At 31.3% G+C, this 12,530-nt stretch overlaps 1 protein-coding gene across 6 annotated transcripts in view; it reads left to right on the forward strand.

Moving 5' to 3' along the window:
* The window catches only part of LOC139520646 (BLOC-3 complex member HPS1-like), a 52,012-nt gene that overhangs the window by 13,203 nt on the left and 26,279 nt on the right, over window positions 1–12,530 (forward strand). For 2 of the 6 annotated variants that reach the window (XM_071313474.1, XM_071313475.1), the window contains exons 4-7: window positions 8,721–8,829; window positions 9,382–9,533; window positions 11,171–11,384; window positions 11,833–11,881. In XM_071313474.1, coding sequence (XP_071169575.1) covers window positions 8,721–8,829; window positions 9,382–9,533; window positions 11,171–11,384; window positions 11,833–11,881 — 524 coding nt within the window. Of the gene's footprint in view, window positions 1–7,034; window positions 7,112–7,258; window positions 7,319–7,517; window positions 7,595–7,680; window positions 7,733–8,720; window positions 8,830–9,381; window positions 9,534–11,170; window positions 11,385–11,832; window positions 11,882–12,530 lie in introns of those variants that run through there. The other 4 variants (XM_071313478.1, XM_071313479.1, XM_071313477.1 and 1 more) reach the window with 4 other exon arrangements.

The following is a 12,530-nucleotide window of genomic DNA, read 5'->3' on the forward strand; positions in this document are numbered from 1 at the left end:
GAAGAGTAAGTCTAAAGATAAACAAATATGTTTGTACGAATGGTAGATTTTCTCTTTGGACCTGTTACTGAAGAGTAAGTCTAAAGATAAACAAATATGTTTGTACGCATGGTAGAATTTCTATTTGGACCTGTTACTGAAGAGTAAGTCTAAAGATAAACAAATATGTTTGTACGAATGGTAGAATTCCTCTTTGGACCTGTTACTGAAGAGTAAGTCTAAAGATAAACAAATATGTTTGTACGAATGGTAGAATTTCTCTTTGGACCAGTTACTGACGAGTAAGTCTAAAGATAAACAAATATGTTTGTACGAATGGTAGAATTTCTATTTGGACCAGTTACTGAAGAGTAAGTCTAAAGATAAACAAATATGTTTGTATGCATGGTAGAATTTCTCTTTGGACCAGTTACTGACGAGTAAGTCTAAAGATAAACAAATATGTTTGTACGAATGGTCGATTTTCTCTTTGGACCTGTTACTGAAGAGTAAGTCTAAAGATAAACAAATATGTTTGTACGAATGGTAGAATTTCTATTTGGACCAGTTACTGAAGAGTAAGTCTAAAGATAAACAAATATGTTTGTACGAATGGTAGAATTTCTCTTTGGACCAGTTACTGACGAGTAAGTCTAAAGATAAACAAATATGTTTGTACGAATGGTAGAATTTCTATTTGGACCTGTTACTGAAGAGTAAGTCTAAAGATAAACAAATATGTTTGTACGAATGGTAGAATTTCTCTTTGGACCAGTTACTGAAGAGTAAGTCTAAAGATAAACAAATATGTTTGTACGAATGGTAGAATTTCTCTTTGGACCTGTTACTGAAGAGTAAGTCTAAAGATAAACAAATATGTTTGTACGAATGGTAGATTTTCTCTTTGGACCTGTTACTGAAGAGTAAGTCTAAAGATAAACAAATATGTTTGTATGCATGGTAGATTTTCTATTTGGACCAGTTACTGACGAGTAAGTCTAAAGATAAACAAATATGTTTGTACGAATGGTAGAATTTCTATTTGGACCTGTTACTGAAGAGTAAGTCTAAAGATAAACAAATATGTTTGTACGAATGGTAGAATTTCTCTTTGGACCTGTTACAGAAGAGTAAGTCTAAAGATAAACAAATATGTTTGTACGAATGGTAGAATTTCTATTTGGACCTGTTACTGAAGAGTAAGTCTAAAGATAAACAAATATGTTTGTACGAATGGTAGAATTCCTCTTTGGACCTGTTACTGAAGAGTAAGTCTAAAGATAAACAAATATGATAGTACGAATGGTAGAATTTCTCTTTGGACCAGTTACTGACGAGTAAGTCTAAAGATAAACAAATATGTTTGTATGCATGGTAGAATTTCTCTTTGGACCAGTTACGGAAGAGTAAGTCTAAAGATAAACAAATATGTTTGTACGAATGGTAGAATTTCTATTTGGACCAGTTACTGAAGAGTAAGTCTAAAGATAAACAAATATGTTTGTACGCATGGTAGAATTTCTATTTGGACCTGTTACTGAAGAGTAAGTCTAAAGATAAACAAATATGTTTGTACGAATGGTAGAATTTCTCTTTGGACCAGTTACTGACGAGTAAGTCTAAAGATAAACAAATATGTTTGTACGAATGGTAGAATTCCTCTTTGGACCTGTTACTGAAGAGTAAGTCTAAAGATAAACAAATATGTTTGTACGAATGGTAGAATTTCTCTTTGGACCAGTTACTGAAGAGTAAGTCTAAAGATAAACAAATATGTTTGTACGCATGGTAGAATTTCTATTTGGACCTGTTACTGAAGAGTAAGTCTAAAGATAAACAAATATGTTTGTACGAATGGTAGAATTTCTCTTTGGACCAGTTACTGACGAGTAAGTCTAAAGATAAACAAATATGTTTGTATGAATGGTAGAATTTCTATTTGGACCAGTTACTGAAGAGTAAGTCTAAAGATAAACAAATATGTTTGTACGAATGGTAGAATTTCTATTTGGACCAGTTACTGAAGAGTAAGTCTAAAGATAAACAAATATGTTTGTACGAATGGTAGATTTTCTCTTTGGACCTGTTACTGAAGAGTAAGTCTAAAGATAAACAAATATGTTTGTACGAATGGTAGATTTTGTCTTTGGACCTGTTACTGAAGAGTAAGTCTAAAGATAAACAAATATGTTTGTACGCATGGTAGAATTTCTATTTGGACCTGTTACTGAAGAGTAAGTCTAAAGATAAACAAATATGTTTGTACGAATGGTAGAATTCCTCTTTGGACCTGTTACTGAAGAGTAAGTCTAAAGATAAACAAATATGTTTGTACGAATGGTAGAATTTCTCTTTGGACCAGTTACTGACGAGTAAGTCTAAAGATAAACAAATATGTTTGTACGAATGGTAGAATTTCTATTTGGACCAGTTACTGAAGAGTAAGTCTAAAGATAAACAAATATGTTTGTATGCATGGTAGAATTTCTATTTGGACCTGTTACTGAAGAGTAAGTCTAAAGATAAACAAATATGTTTGTACGAATGGTAGAATTTCTCTTTGGACCAGTTACGACGAGTAAGTCCAAAGATAAACAAATATGTTTGTATGCATGGTAGATTTTCTCTTTGGACCAGTTACTGAAGAGTAAGTCTAAAGATAAACAAATATGTTTGTATGCATGGTAGATTTTCTCTTTGGACCAGTTACTGACGAGTAAGTCTAAAGATAAACAAATATGTTTGTACGAATGGTAGAATTTCTCTTTGGACCTGTTACTGACGAATAAGTGTAAAGATAAACAAATTTGTTTGTACGAATGGTAGATTTTCTCTTTGGACCAGTTACTGACGAGTAAGTCTAAAGATAAACAAATATGTTTGTACGAATGGTAGATTTTCTCTTTGGACCTGTTACTGACGAGTAAGTCTAAAGATAAATAAATATGTTTGTACGAATGGTAGATTTTCTCTTTGGACCAGTTACTGACGAGTAAGTCTAAAGATAAACAAATATGTTTGTACGAATGGTAGAATTTCTCTTTGGACCTGTTACTGACGAATAAGTGTAAAGATAAACAAATATGTTTGTATGCATGGTAGAATTTCTATTTGGACCTGTTACTGAAGAGTAAGTCTAAAGATAAACAAATATGTTTGTACGAATGGTAGAATTTCTATTTGGACCTGTTACTGACGAGTAAGTCTAAAGATAAACAAATATGTTTGTACGAATGGTAGAATTTCTCTTTGGACCTGTTACTGAAGAGTAAGTCTAAAGATAAACAAATATGTTTGTACGAATGGTAGAATTTCTATTTGGACCAGTTACTGAAGAGTAAGTCTAAAGATAAACAAATATGTTTGTACGAATGGTAGAATTTCTCTTTGGACCAGTTACTGAAGAGTAAGTCTAAAGATAAACAAATATGTTTGTACCAATGGTAGATTTTCTCTTTGGACCAGTTACTGATGAGTAAGTCTAAAGATAAACAAATATGTTTGTACGAATGGTAGAATTTCTCTTTGGACCAGTTACTGAAGAGTAAGTCTAAAGATAAACAAATATGTTTGTACGAATGGTAGAATTTCTCTTTGGACCAGTTACTGACGAGTAAGTCTAAAGATAAACAAATATGTTTGTACGAATGGTAGAATTCCTCTTTGGACCTGTTACTGAAGAGTAAGTCTAAAGATAAACAAATATGTTTGTACGAATGGTAGAATTTCTCTTTGGACCAGTTACTGAAGAGTAAGTCTAAAGATAAACAAATATGTTTGTACGCATGGTAGAATTTCTATTTGGACCTGTTACTGAAGAGTAAGTCTAAAGATAAACAAATATGTTTGTACGAATGGTAGAATTTCTCTTTGGACCAGTTACTGACGAGTAAGTCTAAAGATAAACAAATATGTTTGTATGAATGGTAGAATTTCTATTTGGACCAGTTACTGAAGAGTAAGTCTAAAGATAAACAAATATGTTTGTACGAATGGTAGAATTTCTATTAGGACCAGTTACTGAAGAGTAAGTCTAAAGATAAACAAATATGTTTGTACGAATGGTAGATTTTCTCTTTGGACCTGTTACTGAAGAGTAAGTCTAAAGATAAACAAATATGTTTGTACGAATGGTAGATTTTGTCTTTGGACCTGTTACTGAAGAGTAAGTCTAAAGATAAACAAATATGTTTGTACGCATGGTAGAATTTCTATTTGGACCTGTTACTGAAGAGTAAGTCTAAAGATAAACAAATATGTTTGTACGAATGGTAGAATTCCTCTTTGGACCTGTTACTGAAGAGTAAGTCTAAAGATAAACAAATATGTTTGTACGAATGGTAGAATTTCTCTTTGGACCAGTTACTGACGAGTAAGTCTAAAGATAAACAAATATGTTTGTACGAATGGTAGAATTTCTATTTGGACCAGTTACTGAAGAGTAAGTCTAAAGATAAACAAATATGTTTGTATGCATGGTAGAATTTCTCTTTGGACCAGTTACTGACGAGTAAGTCTAAAGATAAACAAATATGTTTGTACGAATGGTCGATTTTCTCTTTGGACCTGTTACTGAAGAGTAAGTCTAAAGATAAACAAATATGTTTGTACGAATGGTAGAATTTCTATTTGGACCAGTTACTGAAGAGTAAGTCTAAAGATAAACAAATATGTTTGTACGAATGGTAGAATTTCTCTTTGGACCAGTTACTGACGAGTAAGTCTAAAGATAAACAAATATGTTTGTACGAATGGTAGAATTTCTATTTGGACCTGTTACTGAAGAGTAAGTCTAAAGATAAACAAATATGTTTGTACGAATGGTAGAATTTCTCTTTGGACCAGTTACTGAAGAGTAAGTCTAAAGATAAACAAATATGTTTGTACGAATGGTAGAATTTCTCTTTGGACCTGTTACTGAAGAGTAAGTCTAAAGATAAACAAATATGTTTGTACGAATGGTAGAATTTCTATTTGGACCAGTTACTGAAGAGTAAGTCTAAAGATAAACAAATATGTTTGTACGCATGGTAGAATTTCTATTTGGACCTGTTACTGAAGAGTAAGTCTAAAGATAAACAAATATGTTTGTACGAATGGTAGAATTTCTATTTGGACCAGTTACTGAAGAGTAAGTCTAAAGATAAACAAATATGTTTGTACGAATGGTAGAATTTCTCTTTGGACCAGTTACTGACGAGTAAGTCTAAAGATAAACAAATATGTTTGTACGAATGGTAGATTTTCTCTTTGGACCAGTTACTGACGAGTAAGTCTAAAGATAAACAAATATGTTTGTACGAATGGTAGAATTTCTCTTTGGACCTGTTACTGAAGAGTAAGTCTAAAGATAAACAAATATGTTTGTACGAATGGTAGAATTTCTATTTGGACCTGTTACTGAAGAGTAAGTCTAAAGATAAACAAATATGTTTGTACGAATGGTAGAATTTCTATTTGGACCTGTTACTGACGAGTAAGTCTAAAGATAAACAAATATGTTTGTACGAATGGTAGAATTTCTCTTTGGACCTGTTACTGAAGAGTAAGTCTAAAGATAAACAAATATGTTTGTACGAATGGTAGAATTTCTATTTGGACCAGTTACTGAAGAGTAAGTCTAAAGATAAACAAATATGTTTGTACGAATGGTAGAATTTCTCTTTGGACCAGTTACTGAAGAGTAAGTCTAAAGATAAACAAATATGTTTGTACCAATGGTAGATTTTCTCTTTGGACCAGTTACTGATGAGTAAGTCTAAAGATAAACAAATATGTTTGTACGAATGGTAGAATTTCTCTTTGGACCAGTTACTGAAGAGTAAGTCTAAAGATAAACAAATATGTTTGTACGAATGGTAGAATTTCTCTTTGGACCAGTTACTGACGAGTAAGTCTAAAGATAAACAAATATGTTTGTACGAATGGTAGAATTCCTCTTTGGACCTGTTACTGAAGAGTAAGTCTAAAGATAAACAAATATGTTTGTACGAATGGTAGAATTTCTCTTTGGACCAGTTACTGAAGAGTAAGTCTAAAGATAAACAAATATGTTTGTACGCATGGTAGAATTTCTATTTGGACCTGTTACTGAAGAGTAAGTCTAAAGATAAACAAATATGTTTGTACGAATGGTAGAATTTCTCTTTGGACCAGTTACTGACGAGTAAGTCTAAAGATAAACAAATATGTTTGTATGAATGGTAGAATTTCTATTTGGACCAGTTACTGAAGAGTAAGTCTAAAGATAAACAAATATGTTTGTACGAATGGTAGAATTTCTATTAGGACCAGTTACTGAAGAGTAAGTCTAAAGATAAACAAATATGTTTGTACGAATGGTAGATTTTCTCTTTGGACCTGTTACTGAAGAGTAAGTCTAAAGATAAACAAATATGTTTGTACGAATGGTAGATTTTGTCTTTGGACCTGTTACTGAAGAGTAAGTCTAAAGATAAACAAATATGTTTGTACGCATGGTAGAATTTCTATTTGGACCTGTTACTGAAGAGTAAGTCTAAAGATAAACAAATATGTTTGTACGAATGGTAGAATTCCTCTTTGGACCTGTTACTGAAGAGTAAGTCTAAAGATAAACAAATATGTTTGTACGAATGGTAGAATTTCTCTTTGGACCAGTTACTGACGAGTAAGTCTAAAGATAAACAAATATGTTTGTACGAATGGTAGAATTTCTATTTGGACCAGTTACTGAAGAGTAAGTCTAAAGATAAACAAATATGTTTGTATGCATGGTAGAATTTCTCTTTGGACCTGTTACTGAAGAGTAAGTCTAAAGATAAACAAATATGTTTGTACGAATGGTAGAATTTCTATTTGGACCAGTTACTGAAGAGTAAGTCTAAAGATAAACAAATATGTTTGTACGAATGGTAGAATTTCTCTTTGGACCAGTTACTGACGAGTAAGTCTAAAGATAAACAAATATGTTTGTACGAATGGTAGAATTTCTATTTGGACCTGTTACTGAAGAGTAAGTCTAAAGATAAACAAATATGTTTGTACGAATGGTAGAATTTCTCTTTGGACCAGTTACTGAAGAGTAAGTCTAAAGATAAACAAATATGTTTGTACGAATGGTAGAATTTCTCTTTGGACCTGTTACTGAAGAGTAAGTCTAAAGATAAACAAATATGTTTGTACGAATGGTAGAATTTCTATTTGGACCAGTTACTGAAGAGTAAGTCTAAAGATAAACAAATATGTTTGTACGCATGGTAGAATTTCTATTTGGACCTGTTACTGAAGAGTAAGTCTAAAGATAAACAAATATGTTTGTACGAATGGTAGAATTTCTATTTGGACCAGTTACTGAAGAGTAAGTCTAAAGATAAACAAATATGTTTGTACGCATGGTAGAATTTCTATTTGGACCTGTTACTGAAGAGTAAGTCTAAAGATAAACAAATATGTTTGTACGAATGGTAGAATTTCTCTTTGGACCTGTTACTGACGAGTAAGTCTAAAGATAAACAAATATGTTTGTACGAATGGTAGAATTCCTCTTTGGACCTGTTACTGAAGAGTAAGTCTAAAGATAAACAAATATGTTTGTACGAATGGTAGAATTTCTCTTTGGACCAGTTACTGAAGAGTAAGTCTAAAGATAAACAAATATGTTTGTACGCATGGTAGAATTTCTATTTGGACCTGTTACTGAAGAGTAAGTCTAAAGATAAACAAATATGTTTGTACGAATGGTAGAATTTCTCTTTGGACCAGTTACTGACGAGTAAGTCTAAAGATAAACAAATATGTTTGTATGAATGGTAGAATTTCTATTTGGACCTGTTACTGAAGAGTAAGTCTAAAGATAAACAAATATGTTTGTACGAATGGTAGAATTTCTATTTGGACCTGTTACTGATGTGTAAGTGTAAAGATATATATTAGTCATTTTCAGATTTCTATTTTGGGGCCTTTATAGCTTGCTGTTGAGCCAAGGCTTTGACCTATAATGGTTTACTTTTATAAATTGTGACTTGATCAGTTGATGGAGAGTTGTCTCATTGGCACTCATACCATATTTTCTTATATCTATATTCTATCTATTTATTTTATGTATATATATACATACAAATCATTGTCTACTTTTGTAAAAAAAATCTTAATAGGTCAGCTGTTTTATTTCTTTGGAAATAACTATATTGAATTGACTTAAGTGATAAAGGTACTCGTCAATCTAAACAAAATCTGAGAGACTTTTTTTCTTTAAAATAGAATACAATAACCTTGCAGAACTCTCAAATATACTGTGCATCTGATATATATATATATATATATATAAAAGGGTGATGTGGTATCATTGTCAATGAAACAACTTAACACAAAAAAAAAACAAAGGAAAAAGATAAAAGCAGCTAGAGATAACTGTACAGCCTTCAACAATTAGCAAAACCCATACTGTATTGTAAGGAATAAAAAAACAGACACAAAATTACAAATTGTAAAACTATTCAAACAAAAATAAACCTTGTATTGGTTTACATAGATATAAGAAATTATGATATGAGTGCAAATTAGAAAATCTCCATCCATATGTACATGCATGATTTTAATATAATTTAATTCAGGTTAAATTCCATTTTATCTAATTATTCATTAGTAATGACTAAAGTAACAAAGTTAGTTGAATAAAGTCGGTCTACACAAAATTTGACTTATTAACTAGACAAATGTCCACATTAATTTGTATGCATACATGTACTTCTCTGTTTCAGAATAGGATACAGTAAATTTAGTAAGAAAGCAAACAGGTGGAATCTTCTAAAGGGAATTATGAAAACATGGAATCAACTTGCTTTGGAAGAACATGCTTTTCTAGTGGAGGTATGTATGAATGCAAGAATTACATATTTATTTTGTTTTTGTAGTGATTATTCATATAATTTTTTTAAAGTTAATTTTTTCTGTCCTTTCAATGTCACAGACCTTCCAATTTCATATTGATGTAAATACTGCTTAATGCTTAAGAGAGAAACAGCAAAAAATATTTGATTGCTTTGAAACTAAACAAACGGATGAGACACAAGCATTACAACTTTGATACAGTATTCCCCTGAAGGATTTTCTAAATTTTCTGTCCTCTATACTGTGGATTTGTTTATTTTTGTGGGTACCAATTTTCCTGGTTTAAGAAAAACTTACACATTCATAGATATTTAATTTCATGGTGTTGCCGAAGTCTTCATACAAGCCTATAGAAATTTTGTTATACTCTGAACATTTTATTTCATGGTTCACCTGATCCCACGAAATCCAAGAAAATTGGTGTCCAACAAATATAATGAATCCATATTATGAATGGTGAAATGGTTTGGTATATTCTAATTAATACAAACATATACATTTAAATCTAAATATATGAAGGCATTTTTTCAGGCAATTGAAAGAGTACATATTAATATGATAGTTAATGAAAGATGTGTGGATGTATTAGACCATGCTGTCAACAAATTACAGAATGCAGGAGAGAAGAATACGTACCATGGCTTACTCTTTGTTAACAGTAAACTCCTTACTTTGTATTCAGGGTAAGATTGCAAAATAAGTTGTTTTTACAAAAAAAAAAACCCAGATATGATTAGATACTTATGAGAAAAGAAAAAAAAACACCCAATAAAACAATGGGTTTAAAAAACTGCATTTTGAAAAGCTGTTAACCATATGTGGAATAACAATTGTTCACAAAGATTCTACTCTCTACATTTATTTGATCTTATTTATTTATTGTTTTTATGAAATCTATGATGATGAGTTTTAATAACCTGGACTGGCTATACAGCTCTCACACAGTGGTTTATGAAGTCAATAGTCACTTGAATACTTATTGTAAACATGTTCTAAATCTATTTTTTTTCAAGCAATGATTTTCAATAATTTGTTAAAAATAGTTTACAATCATTGTGCAATTAATTGAATTTTGAATAAATCACATGTCATCTAAAAATATTTGTAGTTGTAATTGATGTTTCAGAATCTAAAGGACTGTGGGTGAATTTAATTGTTTGTACCCTAAAATGAAAATTATGTCATGCTTTGAGTTGCGAAAAAATAATAATTGTGGCGATTAAAATTCGTCATTGGCGAAAGAATTTGGTGAAAGAAATATATATGGATAACGATTTATTTTCAGCCATCTTGTTTATTTACTTTATTCGGGCTTCTCTGTCTTTACCGATCAGACAACACTCGGAATTCACCTTGAACTCGTTAAGATTTTGACAGAAAATCAATAATCAGCTGATTACATTCATAGCTATCGACATCAAAGGACTAATTATAAAGGTGTTGATTGTATAATATGACAAAATGATATGGTTAAATGGCTTCTGTCACATGTCACAAAAGGGATTTATTTACCACTTTGCAACGCACGTGTTTGAAATAAAATTTTTACGCTTCCTCTCCTTCTATTAATGATAGTCCAGAAAAGAAAATTGTTGGTATGACGAAAAATTTTCAAAATCAAGAAAGGTCTCTAATTTAAAACTTTATCATTTAACTTTCATATAGATCATTGATTTTAGTGGGTACTTCAAAGTCGTTTCAATAACACACGTGTTTCAAGCATATAGTTTTACTTATTTACGATGGTCTAGAAAAGAAAACTATTCAAAAGGTTGGCATGAGAGTAACCCTTCAATGTAATGACTACACCTTACACGAGGGATCAATTCCAAGTGATAAGATGCTTCGTTTTGTTGTATACACCACTTCTTTTTTAGGGGGGGGGCTGGAAAAAAAGGAAAATTTTAAAAGAAAAATATATTTGGGTTACTTGGCGAAAAAAATAATAAAGTGGCGAAAAATATATTGTTTTGGCGAAAGAGGTGGCGATAAAAATAATTGACCCAGGGGAAACCCTGTATATATATAAGAAAATTATTAAAAGATAATAACGGTTTCAATGCATCACTTTTTTACTAGTACTTTCACTGCTTCCGCAGATCTTCAGGTAATGTGACTTGTATATAAATAAAACAATTGATTGACTTTAACAATAGGATGACTTATATATATAAGTCTTTTTTAACCAATCACAATGTTTTGGTGTATGCTTTGAAATAATTGCCCAGAATGCATTTAATTCAGAAATAGCCAAATTGAATTCATTTCTATTTCAATAGTTCTTGAGACAATCACTGATAACAAAATTTTCTGATTGTAGGAGAAATGTACCTGAACTTAGACCATCTGATACTCTGGCTATAATATTGCTGATAAAACACTTATTTCCTACCAATGAGAAGCTGGAGGATTTGTTCTCCTTCTCCTATAGAAAGTCTGAGCAGGGATCCACAAAGATGGAATACCAGCCCAGCAGTCCAGGTTCTGACAGATATGACAGTGCACAAGATGATATTGAGGATGATGATGAAAAGGTTAGAATCTACAATTGTTTTGTTCCGCTAATTTGACATAAATGTCTTTTTGATCTATAATAAGCACAGTGATTCACTTTTCACCGATTAGTGCCAGTGTAAGTTGGTTGTATTATAGTTCATATTTAAAAGTATTTTGTATGTCTGTTGTTCAAATTGTCAATTCCTTTGGCTGTCAAAAATGTTCAAATAGATTTTAAAAAGCCTGCCATTTTTAAGCTCATATCGACTTTTGAGTAAAGTTCAGTTTTAATATTTTCGTACATGCATATGATTATACAAGCACAGTTACTATCACTTATGTAAGAAGTGAAAAAATATATTAAGAAAAATGAGTTCCTCATTATTTTTTGTATAGTTTTTATTGCTATGTTTGGACATCTTTATTTTTATACATAATGAAATAACTTAAACAGTTTAACAATTTTGTTGCCCCTAATATTTGCAGTATGCTAGTGCATTAGAATCACCAAATCCAGAAAGAGGATCCGATTCAGGTAAGTTCAATTTAATTTTATAACAGGATCCAGTCCCCTCATCTACACCCTTGGCAAATTAAGATCCACTATGTAATGATTTCCATTGGTCACAGTTGTACCTGGCTGCATCCAATCAAAAAATCTGTTATTTCTGATTTTCATTCTGAATTTTAGTTCAGAGGATCACATGAAAATGTAGACAATGCAAATAAACAATTGCCACATGCAGATTGTGCAACAAGTCTTTACACCCAAAGCATAGGACAACAATCTTCCAGTTCTTAATCAAATAATTGAGGTTTTTGGGAATGTTTCTCACACAAATGTTGGAATGCCAATGTTTATTTTCTGTTTTCACTCCACGAAATTTGTTTACACTAGACACAACTGTTTTTACACCTCTGAACTGAAGATTGTCCGAATGCTTACATTGGTTAAGAATGATTTTTATATACATGTACACACATTTGTCTTCTGTTACTTAAAGTCACAGAAGTTCCTTTAAAATTTTGTCCTCAAATTATAACATTTACTGGTAAGTTTATACTTAAAAATTTATTGTGGCATGAGGTAAGAAAGTTATTCTGAGCTATATCTGGGGTCATTCAGACAAGTACATGTACATTCAAATACCGGGTACTCAAAAGTAAATATGTCAATCGAAATC

The sequence above is a fragment of the Mytilus edulis genome, chromosome 4 (assembly GCF_963676685.1).
Source record: "Mytilus edulis chromosome 4, xbMytEdul2.2, whole genome shotgun sequence".
Classification (NCBI taxonomy): Eukaryota; Metazoa; Mollusca; class Bivalvia; order Mytilida; family Mytilidae; genus Mytilus; species Mytilus edulis.